Here is a 24,025-nt window from a genome sequence, read left to right as displayed (position 1 = left end):
GCACCATTTATTAAATAGGGAATCCTTTCCCCATTTCTTGTTTTTATCATGTTTGTCAAAGATCAGATGGCTGTAGATGTGTGGTATTATTTCCGATGGCTCTGTTCTGTTCCATTGGTCTATATCTCTGTTTTGGTAGACTGGTAAGAATTTCTTACCCTTTTTGCTGATATACAGGGTTTCCAGGTTCCCTTTCTCTGTAGCTTCCAGAAAAATGGAGTGGCTTTTCATGACCCTGCTCACTGTACTGTAGCTGTAGGAGTTGAGCCACTTTACAAAAGAAAATCACCCTTTTCTGTTTTATGGAAACATAGGCAAAAGACTGTCAGTTTTGCAAGATGTTGCCCAACAGGTTGCATGGGGAACCAAATTAACATTTTCCATCCCAACAAAATACATATAACAAAACAGACACTAGTCACCTCATTCAGCACCCAGTATCAACCTGGCAAGGTTCAGACTTTCTTCTGTTGGTCCCTGTTGTCTTTGATCCACTCCAGGTGGGGAGGGATGACTTCCAAATAATAATTCACAATGGGTGATCTTTGGGCAAGGCAAAGACCAGATAGTCATCCTGAGACAAGCCTGTTGAGCTTTTTTTAGGGCTTTGAATGTGACCAGACAAATAAGAGGGTTCCCTGTGTTAGGCCTGCTGGACTTCCATCAGCAATTCCTTCTGAGATTCCCTCCGCATATACAAACGCACACAAAGACAAGACAGACAGAAGGCCTTCCAAATCAGATCCTTAACCAAGAACTCCAAGAATATCCCTTCCAAACTATCCTCCTCTTCTCTGTCTGAGAAATCTTCCCCAAATTTTCCTGATTGAGAAGCCTCCTGAACCAAGACTCTTCCTACTAGTTAGGGAAAGCCAAACAAGACCACCCCAGGAGCTGAACCAAGACAGACACCATGCAATGGAGCTACAGACAAACCGAGACCCCTGAAGGAGCCAAACCAAGACATACACCCTGAGGTGGAGCTGCAAACTGACACCCTGCAATGGGGCTACTGACACCCCACCATAGGGCTACAGAGCCAGTCAGGAGAAGGAAAGAGGTGTTGGCAATGCCTAGGATACTTACCAACCCAGTCACCCCGCAATGGGGCTACAGACAGACACCCTCTATATGGGGCTACAGTTATGGGATGCCTTCCTAGGACTATTTCTCCATTGCAATTAAATCCAATGCACATTGGGTTGGCAGCACCCCACCAGTAGAGAACCAGAGTCAGATCCTAGTCCAAGAGAACTAGGTGGCCACTTGGGCTGGCCTCCGGATCAATCGCCAGAGGGGGGCTACTGAACCATGGGCGGGTAGCCACAAGGGCAATCCCAGATAAGCTCCCAAGTTTGTAACCATCCAGTGGGTTCACCTTGCCCACTGCCTAGACAGAGCTGATTTATCAAGATGGGAAAATTGCAATAGAGAAAAAGTAATTCGCTCAGAGCCAGCTGTGCAGGAGACTGGAATTTCATTATTACTCAAACCAGTCTGGAGCATATTACTCAAATCCAGAGCATTCAGGGATCAGACTTTTTAAGGACAACTTGGTGGGTGGGGGAAGCCAGTGAGCTGGGAGTACTGATTGGTCAGGTCAGAGATGAAATCATAGAGAGTCCAAGCTGTCTTCTTGCGCTGAGTCAGTTCCTGGGTGGGGGCCTCAAGATCAGAAGAGCCAGTTTATCAATCTGGGTGTTGGCAGCTGATCTGATCCATCAAGTACAGGGTCTGCAAAATATCTCAAGCACTGATCTTAGGAGCAGTTTAGAGGTGGGTCAGAATCTTGTAGCCTCTAGCTGCACGACTCCTAAATCATAATTTCTAATCTTGTGGCTAATGCTAGTCCTACAAAGGCAATCTAGTCCCCAGACAAGAAGGTTTGTTTTGAGAAATGGCTGTTATCATCTTTGTTTTAAACTATAAACTATTATAAACTGTAAATGAAGTTCCTCCCAAAGTTAGTTCAGCCTACACCCAGGAATGAATAAGGACAATTTGGAGGTTAGAAGCAAGATGAAGTTAGTTAGGTTAGATCTCTTTCGTTATCTCAAGTCATAATTTTGCAAAGGTGGTTTCAGTATGCAGAGGAAGATAACTGATGGCATCTGGGCACCTGATGAAAGAAAAGCATGTCCTCAGAAAGGCAATGGAGCAGCTCGGAAAAAGAAGGAAAAAGGTAGAATTGCAGCTTCTGTTTTTGCTCAACTCTGGAAGCTGAGTGTTGGGGTGGGGTACTGGAATTCAAGAGACCCTAAAACACTCTCTGCAGACTTCAGAGCTGGTGCCCACTGATGCTGATTCCAATCATAAAATCTCAAACTCTGTGCTATGAATACTTGCTAATGAAAACCCTGTGCTGTCTAGCAGGGCAAGGGTGTGTTTCTTAGGTAAAACTTCCAAGTATAGTTGGGATATTTTTCTCTAGAATGTCTTCCTGTCCCCAAGGCTAGGTGTCTCTTTGACTTTATCTGGGTTCATAATGTTGTGACTAAGAGCAGATGCTTTCTCTGTCTGAGTTCCAATTCTACTCCTACTACTTACTAGCTGTGTCATCCTAAGCAAGTTGCATCATCACTCTATGACTCAGTTTCCTCATCTGTAGAATGGCTATAGTGAGAGCACCTGCCTCATTGCATTTTTTTTGAGACAGGGTTTTGCTCTGTCACCCAGACTAAAGTGCAGTGTTACAATCACAGCTCAATGCAGCCTTGACCTCCTGGGCTCAAGTGATCCTCCCACCTCAGCCTCCCAAATAGCTAGGACCACAGGTGCACACCACTACACCTGGCTAATATTTATTTATTTATTTATTTATTTATTTATTTATTTATTTATTTTTGAGATGGAGTCTTGCTCTGTTGCCTAGGCTGGGGTGCAGTGTCGTGATCTTGGCTCACTGCAACCTCTGCCTCCTGGGTTCAGGCAATTCTCCTGCCTCGGTCTCCCGAGTAGCTGGGACTACAGGCATGCACCACTATGGCCGGCTAATTTTTTGAATTTTTAGTGGAGACAGGGTTTCACCATGTTGACCAGGCTAGTCTCTAACTCTTGGCCCCGAGTGATCCACCTGCCTTGGCCTCCCAAAGTGCTGGGATTACAGGCGTGAACCACCACACCCGGCCATTTTAAAAATTTTTAGCAGAGATGGGGTTTCGCCCTGTTGCCCAAGTTGGTCTTGAACTCCCGGGCTCCAGCAATCCACTCGCCTCAGCCTCCCACAGTGCTGGGATTACAGGTGTGAGCCACAGCACCTGTCCTCATTGCATTATTATAAGGAATCATAGCACAGGTCAAATGCTTAGAACAGAGTTTAGCATGTACTAAGAACTCAATAAACATTATAACTTGGATTTTGAGTCATTCTCCACCTTAGTTATTGCCCTTCCTGCTTTGTGTCTTCTGTAAATGTCCCTAACCAAGCCACTGAATAAAAATAATGTTGGCATGAAAATAAATCTCTCTTCCTTTCTTACCAGCCTCCCATTCAGTTCTCTGAGCTGTCTGAACACTTTGGGCACATACATGTATATGCACTGTGGCTCCTAAGGTCTCACGCCTTACCTCTGTTGCACTCAAATGATCCAAACTATACTCAGGGGTTTTACCTAAGAAACACCCCCTTGCCCTGCTATTCAGTACAGGATTTTCATTAACTAGTGTTCACAGCAGTGTTTCAGAGAGATTTTGTGATTGGAATCAGCATCAGTGAGCATCATCTCTGAGGTCTGCAAAGAGCATCTTAGGGTCTCCTGAATACCAGCACCCCTGACAACACTCAACCACCACAGTTGAGCAAAAGCAGAAGCTGCAACTCCACCCTTTTCCTTCTCTTTCTGAGGACCACTCCTCACATCCTTTATTCTCCTTGTATTACTACACTTCTTCCCCCAGGAGACTGCTCCTTCCATCTTTTCTCCCTCCCTACCTTCTTCTCTTTCTACCTGCACTGCCTACCCATCATCCAGTCATACAAGCTGGTTACCTAGAGTCATCATCCTAGATCAGGGATCAGCAAATATTTTCCTGTAAAGAGTCAGACAGTAAATACTTAAGACTTTGAGGGCCACATATAATCTCTGTCACAACTACTCAACTCTGCTGTTGTGGCGCAAAAATAGCCATAGCCAATATGTAAATGAATGGATGTGGCTGTGTTATAATAAAACTCTTCTGCAAACACAGGCAGTGGGCCAGTTCGGCCTGCAGGCTATAGTTTGACAATAATTATTGCAAGGCATAACTTTTTCCTCGAAACCCATTCTCTCATCTAGTTCATAAAAATATCTTCAATTTGTCCACTTCTTGCCAACTCTGCTACTTCCACCATGGATCAAGCTACTGTCATCTCATGCCTGAACCGTTCATTGCAGTATTTTCCTGATTGGTTTCTTTCACTCTACTTTTGTCCTACAGTTCACATAGCAGCCGGAGTGTTCCTTTCAAAGTTAACGTTTCATTTCTATTTAAAACCATTCAATGGCTTCATACTTTTGTTAAGATAAAGACTCAAATCTTTATATGGTTTATATGATACTGCATGACCAGAGTAGGCCTACTTTTTCAGTCTTTCCTTTTACCACCCTTTCTTGATGACTATGCCTTATCCACACGGGCCTTCATTTAGTTCTTCAGACATGCCAAGCACTTTTATACCTCAGGGCCTTTGCATAAACTATTCCCTGTACTAAAAATCTGCCCCCTTCCCCATCCCTTCATTTCCATTAATCCACATGGAATGAATGCCTATTCATCTATCAATCCTCAATTCAAAGGACATTTGCTTAGGAAAGCCTTCCCTACTCAGTCCCAGACTAGAAGATGCCCCACATAAATATGCTTTCAGAGCTCCACATAATTTTTCTTCCTAGAACATATCCCAATTTATAATATGCTGTGGTTCATGTGAGTATTTGATTAAAGCCTATTTCCCCTACTAGGATGTAAGCTCCATGATAGCAGAGACTGGGTCTATCTTCTACCTTGTTATTAACATAGACCCGAAACCTTTAATAAAACTGATTTGTAATAAGCTTAATTTTCAAAAATATTTTGTTGGGGGTATAATTGGTGTATAATAAGCTACATATATTAAAAATGTAGAATCTAATAATTTGGAAATATATACATATATATACAGTTAGTCATCTGTATCTGTGGGTTCCACATCCAAAAATTCAATTGACTTCAAATTAAATATATTGAAAAGAATAAAATTTAAAAGTTACAATGCAACAATACAAATAATGCAGATAAAAAATAAAGTATAACAACTATTTACACAGCATTTACCTTGTATTAGGTATTACAAGTAATTTAGAAATGATTTAAAGTATATGGGAGGATGTGCATAGGTTATATGCAAATATTATGCCATTTTACATAAGGAATTGAGCATCGGTGGATTTGGTATTTGTGGGAGATCCTGGAACCAATATTCTGTGGATACCAAGGGATGACTCTCTCTCTCTCTCTCGTGTGTGTGTGTATATATACATATACACATATATACATATATACACGTGTGTGTCTGTGTATGTATATATAACATCATCATAATCAACATAATGATTATGTTCATCACCCCTCAAAATTTCCTCATGTCACAATAGATCAGTTTGCATTTTCAAGTTTTGGGGTTTGTTTTTGCAACTGGGAAGTTATTTTCATTGTTTTCATTTCTTTCTCATCCAATTTAATCACCTCCTCTCCTCTCTTCTTTGTTATGGTAAAATATATATAGCATAAAATTTGCCATTTTAATTATTTTAAGTGTACAATTCAGTGACATTAATTATATTCACAATGTTGTACAATCATCATCACTATCTATTTCCAAAACATTCTTATCAATCCAAGTAGGTACTCTATAAGCATTAAGCAACTAACTCCGCATTCCCCTGCACCCCAGATGCTGGTAATTACTAATTTACTTTCTGTCTCGGTGAATTTGCCTTTTGTAGATATTTCACATAAGTGGGATCATAAAATATTTATCCTTTGTGTCAGGCTTATTTCACTTAGCATAGTGTTTTCAGTGTGCACCCATGTGGAAGCCTGTATCAGAACTTCATTTTTTCATTGCTGAATACTATTCTATCATATGTATATACTGTATTTTGTTTATTTATTCATTGCTGATGGACACTGGGGTTGATGGAGTCTTGCTCTGTCACCTAGGATGATGGAGTGCAGTGGCACTATCTCAGCTCACTGCAACTTCTGCCTCCCAGGTTCAAGCGATTCTCCTGTCTCAGACTCCCAAGTAGCTGGGATTACAGGCACACACCACCACTCCCGGCTAATTTTTGTATTTTTAGTAGAGACGGGGTTTCACCATGTTGGCCAGGCTGGTCTCGAACCCCTGACCTCAGGTAATCTGCTCGCGTCAGCCTCCCAAAGTGCTGGGATTGCAGGCATGAGCCACTGCGCCCGGCCACTTCCACCTTTTGACTATTGCGAAAAATGCTGCAGTGGATAGTAGTGTATAAGTGTCTGTTTGAAAACCATTTTCAATTATTTTGGATATATATCTAGAAATAGAATTATTGAGTCATATGGTAATTCTATGTTTAGATGTTTGAGGAAGCATCAAATTATTTTATATGGTAATTGAACCATTTCACATTCCCACCAGCAATGTATGAGAGTTCCAATTTATCCACATTCTTGCCAACACTGAATATTTTCCATTTTCTTAAATTACAGTCACCCTAGTAGGTATAAAGAGGCATCTCATTGTGACTTTTATTTGCATTTTCCTAATGACTAATGATATTGAACATTTTTTATATGTTTATTGCTATTTGTATATCTTCTCTGAGGAAATATCTACTCAAGTCCTTCTCACATTTTTCAATTGGGTTGTTTATGTTGTTAAGTTGTAGGTTTTCTTTGTATATTCTGAATATTAAACACTTCTCAGATATATGATTTTCAAATATTTTCTCTCATCCTGTAGGTTGTCTTTTTGCTTTTTTTTTTGAGATGGAGTCTCGCTCTGTCACCCAGGCTGGCTGGAGTGCAATGGCACAATCTTGGCTCACTGCAACCTCTGCCTCCTGGGCTCAAGTGATTCTCCTGCCTCAGCCTCCTGAGTAGCTGGGATTACAGGCATGCACCACTGTGCCCAGTTAATTTTTGTATTCTTAGTAGAGATGAGATTTTACCATCTTGCCCAGGCTGGTCTTGAACTCCTGACCAATGGTGATCCACCCACCTCGGCCTCCCAAAGTGCTGGGATTACAGGTGTGAGCCACTGCGCCCGGCTTTACTTTCTTAATAACACCCTTTAATGCACAAAAGTTTTGAATTTTGATGAAATCCAATTTAGTTATTTTTTCTTTTGTTGCTCAATCTTTTGGTGGCATATCTAAGAATCCATTACCAAATCTGAGGTTATGAAGATTTGCTTCAATGTTTTATTTTAAGCATTTTATGATTTTTACTCTTGTATTTAAGTCATTGATCAATTTTGAGTTAATTTTTGTACATGGTTTGAGGTAGGAGTGTAAAGCCCCCCCCCTTTTTTTTTTGGCATGTAGAAATCTAGTTGTCTCAACACCATGTATTGAAGAGACTATTTCTTTCGCCATTGAATAGGCTTGACAACCTTGTCAAAAATTAACTGGGTATAGATGTACAGGTTTATTTATGGGCTCTCAATTCTATTCCACTGATCTATATTTCTCTCATTATGCCAGTAGCACACTGTTTTGATTACTGTAGACTTTTAGTTAGATTTGAACTCTGGAGTGTGAGTCCTCCAACTTTGTTCTTTTAGAAGATTATTTTGGCTATTCAGGGCCCTTGCAGCTCCATATGAATTTGAGGATATGCTTTCCCATTTCTGCAAAAAAAGGGGAGCTTTTGGAATTTTGGTAAATATTGTGTTGAATCCGTAAGTCTCTTTGGGTAGTACTGGCATCATAAAAATATTAAGTCTTCTTACCCATGAATATGAGGTGTCTTTCCATTTATTTAGGTCTTTAATTTCTTTCAGTCATGTTTCATAATTTTCACTGCACATGTCTTTCACCTGCTTGGTTAAATTTATTCCTAGGTATTTTATTCTTTTAGATGCCACTGTAAGTGAAATTGCCTTCTTAATTTCTTTTTCAGATTGTCCATTGCAGGTATATAGAAACACAACTGATTTTTGTGTGTTGGTCTTGTACCTGGCAACTTTGCTGAATTCTTTAATTAGCTTTAATAGTTTTCTTCTGGTTTCCTTGGCATTTCATATACATTGGATCATATTATCTCCAAGTAGAGATAGTTTTACTTATTTCTTTTCAATTTAGATGCGTTTAATTTTTTTCTTGTTTAATTTATCTGGCTAGAATTTTCAATACAATGTTGAATAGCAGTAGTGGGACTGGGTATCTTTGTCTCGTTCTTGATCTTAAAGGGAAAGCTTTCGGTCTCTCACAGTTCAGTATGGAATTCATTATGGTTTTGTGTAAATGCCCTATAACATGTTGAGGAAGTTCTCCTCTATTCCTAGTTCTGAGTGATTTTTATCATAAAAGAGTATTGGATTTTGCAAATGCTTTCTCTGCATCATTGGAGACAATCATGTGGATTTTTTCTCCCATCTATTAATGTGTTTTATTACATTGATTGATTTTTCTCTACATTGTGCTACTCTTCCATTCCTGGGATAAATCAGTTTAGGTAGTTTGTGTGTTTCAAATAATTTATCTACTTCATCTAGGTTATTAAATACTTTAGTGTACAATTGTTCACAGTATTCTTTTATAATCCATTTTTATTTTTATAAGATTAGTAGTAATGTCCCCACTTGATATTTTATTTATTTTTGTCTTCTCTCTTTTTCTCCATCAAATAGCTAAATATGTGTTAATTTTATTGACCTTTTTAAAGAATTAACTTTTGGTTTCATTTATTCCCTCTTTTTGTTTTTCTATTCTGTTTTTTTTTTCTCCACTCTCGTCTTATTTCCTTGCTTCTGTTAGCTTTTGTTTTAGTTTTCTCTTCTTTTTCTAGTTCTTCAAGGTATAGAGTTACTTTATTGATTTGAAATAGTCTTTCTTTTTTAGCGTAAGCATTTACAGCTATAAATTTCCCTCTAGGCACTGCATTTGCTGCATCCCATACGTTTTGGTATGTTGTGTGTGTTCACTGAAGTGTCTGCTCCCTAGCTTATATTCAGCTACTAGTGTTTTGACAGCGATTTCCTTGAACGTTCATAGCTTAAAACAAACAAACAAACAAACAAATAAAGAAATACCTTTCCCAGTCTCTGCAGACTGGCTAATGATCAGCCCAAGGTGAAAGCTTAAGGGTATCTCAGCTCTTTTCTGAGCATGTGCCTCTCCCTAGGCATGCATGTGGCCTTAATTCCCCTGTATGAGTGGCATTTTGAATGTTTGAATTTCCCAAAGAAACTCTCCCCAGCTTTTATTCCCAGGCCTTAAACAATCTTATATATATATATATATATATATATATATATTTAGAGACAGAGTCTCACTCTGTCACTCAGGCTGGAGTACAATAGCTTACTGGGTCCTTGAACTCCTGGGCTCAAGCGATTCTCAAGTGATTCTCCTGCCTCACCCTCCCGTGTAGCTGAATCTACAGATGCACACTACCACACCCAGCTATGTATTTTCTTATTTATTTATTTTTGCAGAGATAGGGTCTCACTATGTTGCTCAGAGTGGTCTTGAACTCCTGGGTTCAAGCAAACCTCCCACCTCCACTTCTCAAAATCCTAGGGTTACAAGTGTGAGTCATTGTACCTGGCTAATTGTAAATTTTAAAAGTAATCTTTTGGCTCAGGCATCTGTGCATTGTCAGTTCAACTTTCAGTGTTTGCAAGAAATGAGAAATGCTTTTTCAACCTGAATTTCAAACCAAGTGAAACAGAGATGAGCACCTTGTGTCTATCCTTCAGGTAGCCCCTAGACAGGTTAGAATAGACATACCCAGTAGCTTGGAAATAAGGTCTCCTCTTCTCTTTCGGGAACCAGGGACCAAGATCCCACACTGGGAATGCGAGTTAAGACTACTGCTGCACAGAGGAGAAGGTGAGGGAGGGCAAGTAAAAGTGCCACAAAGCTTCCCTACCACTTTGAAGTTGCATTTTTCATAATTAAGCATTCACTTGATTGGTTGCTGTAAACCCTTAATTGTTTTACAGAATTCTGATAAATTTGTTCTTCTTTCAAAAAAATTAGTATTTTGGGGTACATAATAGGTGTATATATTTATGGGGTACATGAGATATTTTGATATAGGCATAATAATCACTGTTATAGTTTGGACATTTGTCCCCACCCAAGCCTCATGTTGAATTATAATCCCCAATGTAGGAGGTGGGGCCTGGTGGAAGGTGATTGGATCATGGGGGCAGATCCCTCATGGCTTGGTGCTGTCCTCGCTATAGTGAGTGAGTTCTTGTGAGATCTGGTCATTTAAAAGTGTGTGGCACCTCTCCCCCGCTCCCCCAACCCCACCACTCTTTCCCTCTTGCTTCTGCTTTTGCCATGTGATGTGCCTGTTCCTGCTTTACCTTGAGTATAAGCTCCCTGAGGCCTCTCAGAAGCCACGTGATGTCAGTGCCATGATTTTACAGCCTGCAGAACAGTGAATCAATTAAATCTCTTTTAAAAATAAATTATCCCATCTCAAATATTTCTTTATAACAATGCAAGAATGGCCTAACACAGTCACATCAGGGTAAATGTGGCATCCATCACCTCAAGTATTTATCCTTTCCTTGCGTTACAAACAATCCCATTATACTCTTTTAGTTATCTTAAAGTGTATAATAAATTATTGTTGACTGTAGTCACCCTATTGATTCTGATAGTTTTTGCTTGCTTTACAATGTTTTTGTTGAAGGACAGACACTCCCATAAGCCGTCTAGGTGATTCTGATGCAAGATCTTGTTTGAGAACCTCTGGTCTGACCTGCCATGTGGCCTATAATATGTGGCTCATTTTCCAAATGGCATAGCTAGAAACTTTGTGGCAATATCTGGCAGCACTATACCAGGATTCTTTGAGAAATCCAGAACAGGTGTCCAGTAGTGAGTCGACCTCCACTCATGTCTCCCTTTCCTACTGCTCCCAAGTGGAGAAGACAGTCATGCCATTCACCAGTGGCTCCACAACTCTTATATTAGTGGACTTTTACCTAGGTGAATCAACATCTAAGTAAAGAAAGCCAGACCAGCTATGGATGGACACAGATCTTGGCTTAACCCCACTCTACAGAGACAGGGTTGCTGATAATAATAGTCATATAAAAGGCCATAGACCCCAAATACAGAGATTGAAAGAAATTCAAGTAATTCTCAAATAAATGATGTTCTGGGGAAATGGAGATACCTGAGTTTCCAAGTAGAAGAAGCTTGGATAATCGTTCTGTTTGTAAATGTGCAGGGTGAGAGCAAACTAGGGAATTTGTTCTGAAGCTTTTGCATAGCAAGCATACTATTTTGAATTAGGTTGTATGTTTTTCTGGGGACTCTGAGGGTGACTAACGGAGATCATAAGGAGTTTAAAGTCCCAATCCTGCCCTAATGCCAACCCAGGTGTTTCTCCCCTAGCTGGCCCTAAATTCTCTTGGCCAATAATGACAAATCATGCAGAAATGGACTCGATTGGGTTGAGGAAAGAACTAGCCTGATGAGACAGCAAAAATCTCCAGCCTCACTGTCTAGGGTCAGAGTTCTCCTATATAAAAGTCAGAGATGAAAAGTCTAAACTGGAGTCACCAGGCTTGAAAGTGTGTACACCCAGACCGCTGCACTCACGTGGTTCCCTAAGAGACCACATACCACACCCCACACACAGGCTTTGAGCTGAGACACAGCATTATTCTACTCTAAAACAACAACAACAAAGCATTTATTTCCAAAAAAAGGGACAAGGTCACAAGAAAAGGCCTATAATAATTAACTAAGTCAATGGAAAACTCATTTTTAAAATACCCCCCATGGAGTTTTAGGACAAAACAACAGCTTAGTGAATGTTTGGTTACAGTTTATAGCTATTTCTTTTGCCCTTGATACACTACTGTGATTTTTCAGCTTTCTCTGCCAATCTTGCTCAGCACTAGTGGTTCTCAGGTTAAAGTCCAGGTATGTAAATGGAATAGCCCTATTTGCAGCCTTGGTATGTGGGCTCTTCTGAGCCTAGTGGCCCCATTTGTTGATTTTTGTCAGTTGTTAGCCTGGCAAAGGGAATAGGAACTATACCAGTTAAAAAAGTAGAGCCCATATCACATGTTCAGTAGATGAAATTCAATAGAGAAAACATGTTGGGAGGGCTGAAAGGCCAAAGAAGAGAAAGCGAGGCAACTCAGAGATTAGCAATAGTAGAAACCTGCTTACTACCACTAGGGCTGCAAGAAGACAGGAAGGAGGTAGTGTTACTATAGCTCAGGTGCCAAGTTCATTGCAGAGACTTCCAGGTAAAAGCTACAACAATGGAGGGAAAGTTTGTCATCAGAAACTAGAACTTAGGAGTAGACACAGCCACAGCTGGAGATGCCACTTGAATTAGACGACACTACTGGATACCTTTTGATTTTGACCAACCAGCATCCATTCCCGCTTCTTGTGATACCTACGCCATGATTGTCCTTTCCAGGGAACTCTTCCTGGAGTTGGGTACAGTTTTAGTAGTACTGTCAATCAGTGCTATGTCCAACCCTAGCCAAGGCATGGGTGGGCATATAATACAAAGTATGTCAAACACACCCTCTCTCAGGAATTTGAATCTTGAGAATAAGGATAGAAAAATATTGGAACTGTTTCAGCCATACTGTGGTACCTTGAAAAGACCATGCCTCTTTTCCTATATAGCTAGATCCCCAGAGACACTCTAGTTTGTATTTTATCCCTCCTCAAGCCTTTATCGACTTAGCCCAAGTTTTCTTAAGTCTGAAAAGTTTGAACTACAATGTTTGCCATGCCCCCGTACACCAAGTCCTTGTTTACGATCCTCAGAATGCCCTTATATGTCTCTGTGGCCTTAAGAATGTCTACTCATCATTCAATACCCAATCCAGATATAACTTCTGTGAAATCTTTCCCAGTCCCTATCTTCTCAAGAAAAGTTTAGCGCTTATCTCCTCTAGTTTCCCATGACACTCGATGCATATTTCTGTTTCAGTACTTATCATATTGAATTATTTTATGTTCGCCTGTCTGTCTCCCTTCTAGATCGTGAGGTTAAGAGCAGGACCATGTCTTATTTTTACTGAGGATTCTCAGTACCTAGATGCTTGGCACATAGTAAATGCTTATTAAAACATTTGTATGAATATATGAATAAATAAATGGATAATATAGCCAGCATATCTCCGTTCAATTATAGTACAAGCCAGAGTTCTTTCTTTCTTTGCATGTAAAAGGGTTTGGAGCTCCTTAAGGGTTTAAAGGGGAGAAATGAATCCAACATATGCTCCCAGTAAGAGGAGATACAAAGAGATACTTTTATAAAGACAGGAGACAGAAATGACAGAGGGACATTATGAGGGGAAGGGAGGAGACAGAGAGAATGTGAAGAGGGCAGTAAAGAGTAACAGTCAATTACAAGGCTGTACAGGAAATACCATTTGGGTCATAGAGATATGCAGAGAGGTCTTAGTATTCCCCTTGAGATGATGGCCATTATACTCCCTAGAGACTTGAGGGAGATAAGTCCAATGGTATGCTGGCAAATATTTAACAACCAGCTCTCTAGGGAAAAGGACTGTAATTTGTGGCATTTGTCATTTTCCTTCTTGTAAATACTCCCACCATGGCCAGTTTCAAGCTATCAATGTGGCATCACTGAATGCAGAGTTGAGAAGAGATGCAAGCCTTCATATAGGATTTCCACCATATAGATAAAAACAGATACAAATAACTTCAAAATCATAGATAATAGCAAATGTAGTAAAATAATTAATAAATGATGAGTGGGTATTTATTCTCTTTATTTGATTGTAAGTTTATATAATTTAATTTTGAATAATGGTTGTATTTAATAGCTTCCTTGCAATCTTCCTGAAAATGTAAGTACCAGCTTTTATGAGCAGGTGTGGGCCTGTAGCATATCACTGCAGGTAGCTCTATCTGTGGACTACTTGGTGACTCAGAAGTAGCCTGAATAGGTATAACAAGGTGAGATAAGGATTGCTGGTCAACTGTAGCTGTAATATGATCAAGAGGATTTAGGACTGCTAGGTGATTTCATGGTTCCCTGGAGAGAAACTCTACCTGGTGGCCTCAAGCACTAGATAGCCCCAAAACAGAATGCCTCTGATTCATTGTATAATCTTCCTTACTGCTAAAAGTTATCTTCATAATTCACTTTGAACTGGTGAGAAAAACAGCCTGTTCAGTTAAGAGCTGGATATCCCTGGACCAAGATGGTCTTTATAGAGCTATGTTGAGAGCCATACTGTCTGATATTTGTGAAATCAACAATTTGACCTTCTTTATAAAGTGTCCAGTTTATAAATAATAAATACTCTTCCTTTTTTTTTTTTAAGACAGAGTCTGGCTCTGCTGCCCAGTCTGGAGTGCAGTGGCACAATCTCGGCTCACTGCAACCTCCGCCTCCCAGGTTCAAGCGATTCTCCTGCCTCAGCCTCCCGAGTAGTTGGGATTACAGGCGCAAAGCCACCACACCTGGCTAATTTATGTATTTTTAGTAGAGTCAGGGTTTTGCCATGTTGGCCAGTCTGGAACTCCTGACTTCAGGTGATCCACTCTCCTCGGCCTCCCAAAGTGCTGGGATTACTGATGTGAGCCACTGTGACCAGCCTAAATACTCTTCTTTTAATCGAGTAGAGAAAATGGACACGGGTTCAGATTTGATGCATACAAGAAAAAGGTGGTAGCAATTACACTCTGCCAGAAAAGTCTCACCTTTGCAAACTCAAGTGGTCTTTGTGGTGAATTGGGCATATTACTGGTTCCTCATTTCAACATTATATTTTTGATCTTCTTTAATTTTGGGTTCCGTCCTCACAGGACATTTTTAGTACTGAAAAGAACAAAAAGGAAATACAGCTCAATACCTGGGGTATTGTAATTATAAAAGCACCTACTACATATTAAGCTTGTTGTTGTACATCATCTCATTTAATCCTGAAAACAAAAACCAACAGGTGGACACTATCATTTCCCCATCTTATAAATGAGGAAGTTGCAAATCAGGAAGGCCAAGTACCTTGCCCAATATCACACAGCTTATGAGAGAAGAGCTGAAATTTGAAGCCAGGTTTGTCTGAAACCCATGTCTCCCAGGCTTTTGCACTATGCCATGCTGCTTGAAGAGCCCTCTCCATTTCAGGAGGCTAGTCTTGGAGAGTGGGTGGTCTGTGCACAATATCAAAGGATAAATAGAAAGGCATGTGTCTTTCTGGAGAGTCACATGAGAATTCTGAATTCAGGGCCATAAGATTTAAAAGCACAATTCAGTGCCCCGCCTCCTTATATCAAACATATGGCCAATCTTAAGAGAACTTTAAACAAATACTTCCCTTTAAAAGCTGATACTTTAGGGCAACTTTGAAGCAAGCCATTGGATACAATTAGGTATCTTTATTTCCTTTCTCTTATCCTTAATTTCCTTTCCTTGCCATATTTTGGAAAGGAACGCCTTTCCTGGCAGGCTAACCTGCACTTCTTTTTCAGCCTCAAAATCTCTTCAGCCTTCATCTCTGCTGTCAGATAGAATTTTCCTTTCTATTTTGTCTCTCCCTCTCATAGCCTGAAAGAACACCTTAAGTGGAGGCAAGGAGGTAAAGGAGAGAAAGGTGATTTCTCTCCTCTAACATTTCTTCCTTCTTCCTTTCCATGAGTAAAAGGAAAAATGCCCCACTTATTAGGTTTACTCCAGTCATACAAAGTTTTATAGCTGTTTTGCCGGGACAGTTTTCCTTGTGTGTATTTCCACCCCCGCTTCCCTATTAGAGTTCACTTCGCATTCCATCCTTCCACAAGAGTGCCTCAAGGAGGGAGTTGCTTACATACATTGCTGAGGTTACTGCTAAATTTCTTAGCTAGTTCCCCCTAGAAACAACTGACATATTTACAAACTGCTCTAGAAAATTGAAAGAGACCATATGTATTCTATCTGAACTAAGTAATTAGGATAAAATTTGAACTGAAAATTAAACCAGTTTTATTACAAGGCCCCTTCTATCTTCCCTTTTATTAGTGTCCTCTTCTCTTCCCAGCGTCTCCCCTTTTCTGTTGCTAGGTGTTTTTTCCCCTGCAGCTCTGACAGGAGCCCAAGAGCCCCTACCCCTAACCCCACCTCGACGTTAAAACAAAACTGGCTGGAAGCATGTAGACCAGCGGCCGGTGATTCTCAACTCTGATTGCATGACAGAATCATCTGGGGACTTAGGAAAATCAATTGTCTCTGGTGGAGACTGGATATCAGTATTGTTTCAAAGCATCCTAGATGATGACTATAATCCTGTGGTCTAGCCTGTCTTTCCCACCCCATCTTTTTCCCTACAAAAATTTGTTCTAATCTATCAATTACTTGGAAAAAGATCTAATCAATTCACCTGCAAAATGGCATTGAAAATTGATAGAAGCTTAATGTGCCAGTGTGTCAGTGGGATTTTCATTTTGATTATAAAATTTTTTTTAAAACTCTTACGGCAGAAATTCAGGCATGCGGGGATATTTTTGGGTTGGAGGTTTCCCAGTCCCCAATTCATATTATATAGGTTAGTATTTTCCATGCTTTTGATACACACACACATACACGCACACACACAAATATTCATTACAAGCTTTAACAAAGAACAAGGAAACTGACTTTTAAAAATTAATGATAATAATTTTATTATAATGATAATTTCTTTGCAATATTTCACCAAGACAGTTATATCTAGATAAATAATGACTGAGTTATAGGTTAGATTTGATATCCCTTTGGGTTCTTTTCTTAGCTGTATTTTCACTAAAAAAGAAAATTTTGATCCATGAATTTAAGTTGTTGAGAATGGCAGTGAGTATTTGGTGGCTTTGACAGACAGTTTTTGATATTTATATTTGAATGGAACATTAACATAGAAATTATAGAATGATTTCTCTCTAAAGACTACTTTCAATACTTCATTAGACATGAAAATGATAAGCATTTCACAATTAAAAGCTGAAAGGTTGAAATGTTCCAACTTGGAAGATGAATCTAATTATTTCTTTGATTGCGTATAGCTCTGAAAGGTGTTTTTTTACATTTCATTACAGCATGTGGATGAAGTTTTTAAAATATGCCAAATTATCTTATTCATTAAGGGAAGATAATCACCAAATCAAACTCTTGCTGATTAAACCATTTGTATCACATTTCAGTAATCCAAAGAAATCCTGATATCATAACATTTAATATTTAAGCCCTGAAGGGATAAGTTCAGGCTGTTGAAAATACAGAATATATACCTCATGAACAATTCAATTGAAATCATACAGATAATCTTTTCTGGTGTTATCACTGTTGTGAAGAAGTGCTTTATGCTTCACCCCTCACAAAACTTGGGAGAATATCTTTCCCCTTGATAGCTCTCATAAATCAGTGTGAAAAAAATAGACATCTGCTATGCTACCCATTTCTTCACTTAGCATCGTGAAAAGATGAACACTTGATAGGAGATACATTGTCATAACTCTAATATTGACTCTTTTCTTCAACACTGAATCAAAGTCATGAGAGATATTATCAACCATTAATGTTTCTTTGACTACAACTAAGTATGAATTGACATTCAGGCACAACTTCTTTATTCATGTGGTTGCAGCATCCTTCCTTATTGTATGCATAGCTGCTGCTTTGTCAATATTAATTTCAGCCTGATTTTTTCCAGTCTTGATTCACATATCACAGATGATCTTTAAGTAAGTAAATATTATCTTCTCTTGAAGGATTGTTTCTGAATGATAAATGAAATAAATGTTCACTAGCATTTCTGTTGCATATGTATATCACATATGCCAATTGAAAATATCCCATAGCATGTTCACATTCATGTATTGTTCTTTAATCCAATAACATTATCCAACATAAGATAGCGATAAAGGAATTGTGCCAAAAATTCATTCTGAACTTTTTCTGAATATAATAGTAGCCATAAACTCTTTCATTAGCATTATAAATTCTTGGAAATACTATTAGAACTAGTGCGTATACTCTAAGCAGTGAAATTTTGGTTGATATCATTGTGGTTTGGGCCTGTTATCTCCCTTTAGTAATAATATGCATCAATGTAGTATGGAAAAGCATTATTTCTGCTTTTTCTGGAAACATTTGGCTGACTACCAGAGAGGTCCCTGTGCTTTGTATGAAAATGTTATGAAAGCTATGGTGGCATCGTTGGATAAAGTTTTATAACAGACATAATCTCCACCCAATAAAAGTCAGTGTTTAGATATTCATTGTTTTAATTTCTCCTTAATTTCTGAGGCATTTTAAAGTTGTTATATTGTCATAATATTTGCACATTTACCAGTCCCCATGCATATATCTTCACATTCTATATTTACCCCAAAGTCAAGTTCATTACGTTTCTAATGTTACCTTTATTTACTACTGATTTTCATAACTGCATTTGTACTTGAATGAACCACTTTGGAGCCATTGATACATTTGGGAAATTAGGGATAAAATTAGGAAATTTTTTTATCCCTAATTAGGAAATTAGGGATAAAATTAGGAAATTAGGGATAAAAAAAACGGTAACCATGAAACATGCAAAATTAAGGATATAACCAATGACAAGAGCAAATGTTACAACATGAATGACATCTTGTTAGCTAAATGTTACCCCAGATGAGCCAGTCATATCCATAACCTCACATACTTATCATTACTTTGCTGTAAGAACATTTAAAATCTACTCTTTTCACAATTTTGAAATACACATTATTATTAACTATAGTCATTTTGTGCAATAGATCACTAGAACTTATTCTTTCTGTCTAATGGAAGTTTGTACCCTTTGATTTGCATTTCCCCTTTCCCTATCTATCCCCCACTCCCAGCCTCTGATAATCACCATTCTACTCTCTACTTCTATGAGTTTGACTTTTTAAAATTCCACATATGAGTGAGATCATGTGGTATTTGTCTTTCTGTGGCTGGCTGATTTCACTTAGCGTAATATTGTCTAGATTCATTCATTTTGTTGCAAATGACAGGATTTCCTTTTTAAGAAAGGCTTTAGTATTTAATTGTATACATATACCACATTTTCTTTTGTAAAAGTTTTCAATTTTAATTTTTGTTAGTAGTAGGTGTATATATTTATGGGGAACATGAGATGTTTGGATTCAAGCATGCAATGTAAAATAATCACATCATGGAGAATGCGGTATTCATTCCTTCAAGCATTGTTTTTTTGTAGAGATAGGGTCTCCCTATGTCGCCCGTGCTGGTCTCAAACTCTTGGGATCAAGTGATGCTTCTGCCTCGGCCTCCCAAAGCACTGGGATTACAGGTGTGAGCCACTGCACCCAGCCATTTATTCTTTGTGTTGTAAGCAATCCAATTACACCATTTTTAGTTATTTTAAAATGTACAATTTATCGTTGACTATAGCCACCCTGTTGTGCTGCCAAATAGTAGGTCTTATTCATTCTTTCTAACTATTTTTTGTACCCATTAACCATCCCCACCTTCCTCCCAGTTCCCCACTACCCTTCCCAGTCTCTGGTAACCATGCTTCTACTCTCTATGTCCATGAGTCCTATTGTTTTGATTTTTAGATCCCACAGATAACTGAGAACATATGATGTTTGTCTTTCTGTGCCTGGCTTATTTCACTTAACATGGTGATCTCCAGTTCCATACATGTTGCAAATGACAAGATCTCATTCTTTTTATAGTTGAATACTACTCCATTGTGTATAGGTACCACATTTTCTCTATCCTTTCATCCATTAATGCACACTTATATTGATTCCATATCTTGTCTATTATGAATAGTGCTGCAATAAATATGGGTGTGCAGGTATCTCTTCAACATACTGATTTCAATTCCTTTAGATAGGTACCCAGTGCATTCCTTGTATATGCACATGTATGTAATATGCATACATATACAAGGAATGCACTGGGTACCTATCTAAAGGAATTGAGAGCCTATTAAGGCCATGTTGGGATTTCTAGAAAAAATCATAATTAGCCATATAAGCGCTTGCCATTATGTCCTCCAAGGTAGCATAGCATGTAAACACATTTCATTACCAAAAAGAAAAACATCACATACATGGGAAAGTGAGTCTTAGAGAGGCAAAATGACTTACCCAAAGTTTTACGGGTCTGAATCAAACCCAAGGTGCCCAAGTTGGACATTTATATACCTCACTGTAGTACTTCTCAGACATCAGTATAAGCATCAACTCCTTTGGCATTGATGAAGACTGGCTGAAAGAGTTCAGAGTATTTTGTTTAGGAAAGAGAAGCCTAGCTGTGGAGCAAGATTGGCAGAGGTTGCTGTGTTCTAATATGTGAAGGGCATGCCTGAGAATAAGGAGCAGTCCTGTCTGGGTGGTAGTCCGAGGACAAAACTTGGGTGAGTAGGAGGAAGTCATAGGGGAGCAGGCTTGGTTCATCAGCAGGAAGAATGCTCTGACAAGTGGAATTCTGTGCCTACAGAGAGAGGCAGGGAGCTTCCAGGTCCATCCCAGTTCATTTGGAAGATATATGGGGAGCCCTTGGCAGGAAGGCTGGGGAGGGAAGGCTGGCAGCAGGGAAAGAGGGTGGCAACAGGTGATCCGAAAGCTTTTCTAGCCTGAGACTGGTGAGGGCCTGGAGGGAGAAGGGCTGACCAAGGAGGACAGGTGGTCTGCAGGTTTCTTCTGCACCTGACACTCTCGTGCCTTGGGTCAGCTCTGTCTGTCTCTTGGCTGCCCAGGTCCAGACCTGCCTCTTCCCTTGGTGGCCAAGGGAAGCCTATGGGGTACAGGATGGGAGTCTGGAACCTCTGCCTCCCAAAGAAACATGGGCTACTTCTCCAGCAGCAGTCAAGGTCCCAAGTCCACACTGTGGCCCCTTCCCCTGCCCACCATCCTGAATCTGAGCTTTAATCCTTTAAGCAGAATGGGCTCAGGCTGTCATGGGCTTTAGCTCTTGGTGTTATTGCCTCTGATTAGATCTAGGAAACCCTGTTCACTTCATGGGGCTATTATATGTGTTCCTTGGGGTGGTCAGCATTGTTAGGAGCATGTGGATGAGGGAGGGATAGGTAAGAGCGTGAATTTCCTTCAGGTTAAGAGTCTGGGTGCCTGGCCCCATTCTGTGGCAGCTCAGGCCATTCTGCCCAGGCATTCGTAGTCTTTCTTGGACTGACTATGGCCAGTCAGCACCAGGCCCCTACAAGTGTAGAAAAGAGGCATCACTCTTCCTTGACACATTATAGCTGAGTGGTCCACGTTGGTGTCCCTAAATGGTGAGTGACAGCTTATTCTGAACTAGACCAAGGGTGGGGGAGAGGAGATCTGAGACTCTTGTTACAGCCACCCAGAACCCCAGGAACAGTCTTTAACATCTGTTTGAATACTAACCTATAAGATGTTGGCCTCACAGTCACATATGAGTCACATGCAGCAGGATCTTCTGTGTTCCTTGTGAGAAATACATTTTCCCAGGCCCCATCATAGGTCTAATAAACCGGAATCTCTAGAAATCTGCATTCTTTACAAGCTTCTCTAGTTGTTTCTAGAGAATACTAACCTATGGAAAACACTTCTGTGATGATTGAAGCCGAAATAGACTGTAGGAACTATCTTACTTTTGCCCTCCATCCTCTATTATTACAGATTGGAAAGCAGAGAACACAGAGAGTAAATGAACTGTCTAAGGTCGTATAGGTAATTAGTGTAGTGGTAAACCCAGAATAATGAACCATGGTGCTGTTTCCCGACCCAGGACTACTCTCCTAACTATCTAGCCAATCCTTTGTTAGATCAAAGAGTGAAGAAAGTGTTTTGAATAAGCATTAAATGTTACATTGCATGAAGATCATGTATCTAGAACAGACTATGCTCGTCCTAGCTTCCATGGCTTTACTGAAGTACCCTCTTCCCCTCCTTCCCTACTTTTTCTCTCTTCCACCTTCACAAATCTAACCATCCTTCAAGGTCCAGCACCAGTCCACTTTCACCTTCCTGTGGTCTCTGAGCCCACTCATATGGACCTTCAGTATATTTTGTAATGGAGCCAGAGAGTTTGTTTTCTGTTCCCAATTAGGTAGCAAGGACTAGATTTCAACCTCTTTTTATCTGCTATAATCCCCTTCTCCTGAGGCTAGGCCCCAGTTAGGGGCTCAGAATATCCATATTAAAATCCAGTTGTTGAGCAACAGATTCAGCCAGCCAAGCAGCTAGCCACATAGCTCTAGCGATATATTTTTGTTGTAATCATATCAAAATTATACAAGATGTAGAGCACAGCTCTCACACCTAGTCTGAGGTCTCCTAGGCTTTCCAAACTGCACTAAGTCCTTGCTCAGCAGCGCTTTTGCTATTAAACAGTCAGTGGAGTGTTTGCATGGCCATCCCTATGCTAGTCACTGTGGGTATTACAAAACAAAAAGAAAATACTGCAAGTTCTGCTCCAGCTTCCACATGGGGAGAATGGTTGCATCCTGCACTCACTGTTATCTCTGGTTCCAGTCCAGGCATTGTACGTTCTTATACTCAACCCAGCCTTCTTTGGATCAGTTTCTTGTTCTGGCCTGTCCATAAATCTCTCCCTCCCTTCCTTCTCTGTCTCCTTTGTACCGTCCATCTCAAACCCCAGTCAGCAGCTGCCAGCAGTAAGGGGCTCTGAGAACCCAAGTGGGGATTTTCCAGACACTTCACATTTTCCTCACTGTGAAAAAATGTGTTTTGCTTGCTTAAAGTGACTGGATTCCTCTTGCCCTCAGTGAGGCTGGGTGAATGAGACACTTGTCCTAAGAAGATCAAAACGGGTCTACAGTCTAAACAAAATTTAGCTGTCATTGTCTCTGGAAATCCTAGCATGTATGGTAATCTCCTCAGGTACTGCCTACATATTAGCCCAAGATGTTAGAGCAATGTGTGGTTATTTTCCTGCCTACTCCCTTCCTTCTTGAGAACCAGAGTTGCTGGACTGCTGCTTGACTCCTTGTCCTCCTCCCCACTGCTCTCTCTTATTTACAGTGTCCAAGCCCCCCATTTGCTCTCTGCCTTGATCATTCCCCTCTCTCAGTGGAGACCTAAGATGCATAGGGCGGAGCCCTTTCTTAAGGCTTCACAGATCCTCTCTCCTTGACATGTTGCTTGATATAGCCTGTTCCTTTTTGTTCCTGGGCATTCTTTCTACCAAGTCCTAACCACCTCCTGGCCTTTTAAAGGGGCAAATGTCAGACAACCAGCAGACTCTGTAGCCCATAGCCTACATGAGGTATAACACCATGATCACACATAATCTAGAAGTTGTGGACCTCTTAGCCTTGGCAATGCCATCCCTACTGGCTTTCTCCAGACTCTTGGGAGTTTGCCTCTCCTTTGTGAGTATGAAGCTAAGCTACACTGAACCAAAGCTTCAGGACCTGAGCAAATATTTTGTGACAGTTACTAAGTTTAGCTTTAGCATCTACACTGTGCTGTTCACACGACAGGGCATTTCCACAACTGTTGCCTCACTGAATCCTCACAACAGCCTGGTGAGATAATTATTCTTATCCTGATTTTTATTTGTGAGCATGCTAAAGCACGATAATAACGTTAATGACTAACATTCATGAGGCACTATGTACCAGACAGTGTTCTAAGCACTATGTATGTATTAACTCATATTTTTCCTCACAACAAACCCATTATCTGGTTATTACAATCAGCTTAATTTTTCAGAATAGGAAGCTGAAGCCCAGAAAGGTTAAGAGTCCGGCTCAGGGTCACACAGCCAGTAGTGGTAGAGCCTTATTTTGAACATAGGCAGCCTGGTTCCTATGTAAACCTAAATACGTAAACACTATGTTATTTGTTTTTTTGTTGTTGTTGCTTTT

The 24,025-nt window shown here is 40.0% G+C and overlaps 1 protein-coding gene across 1 annotated transcript in view; it reads left to right on the top strand.

Moving 5' to 3' along the window:
• The first annotated feature begins 2,085 nt into the window (after positions 1–2,085).
• LOC105547744 (histone H3.3C-like) overlaps positions 2,086–24,025 on the top strand; it is a 54,432-nt gene continuing 32,492 nt past the window's right edge. Inside the window, exon 1 of the mRNA XM_011991445.1 lies at positions 2,086–2,182. Coding sequence (XP_011846835.1) covers positions 2,086–2,182 — 97 coding nt within the window. The remainder of the gene's footprint in view (positions 2,183–24,025) is intronic.

Source organism: Mandrillus leucophaeus, unplaced genomic scaffold, assembly GCF_000951045.1.
Source record: "Mandrillus leucophaeus isolate KB7577 unplaced genomic scaffold, Mleu.le_1.0 Scaffold395, whole genome shotgun sequence".
Taxonomy (NCBI): Eukaryota; Metazoa; Chordata; class Mammalia; order Primates; family Cercopithecidae; genus Mandrillus; species Mandrillus leucophaeus.
Note: the sequence above shows the minus strand (reverse complement) of the source record. Positions and strands in the feature narration are given on the sequence as shown.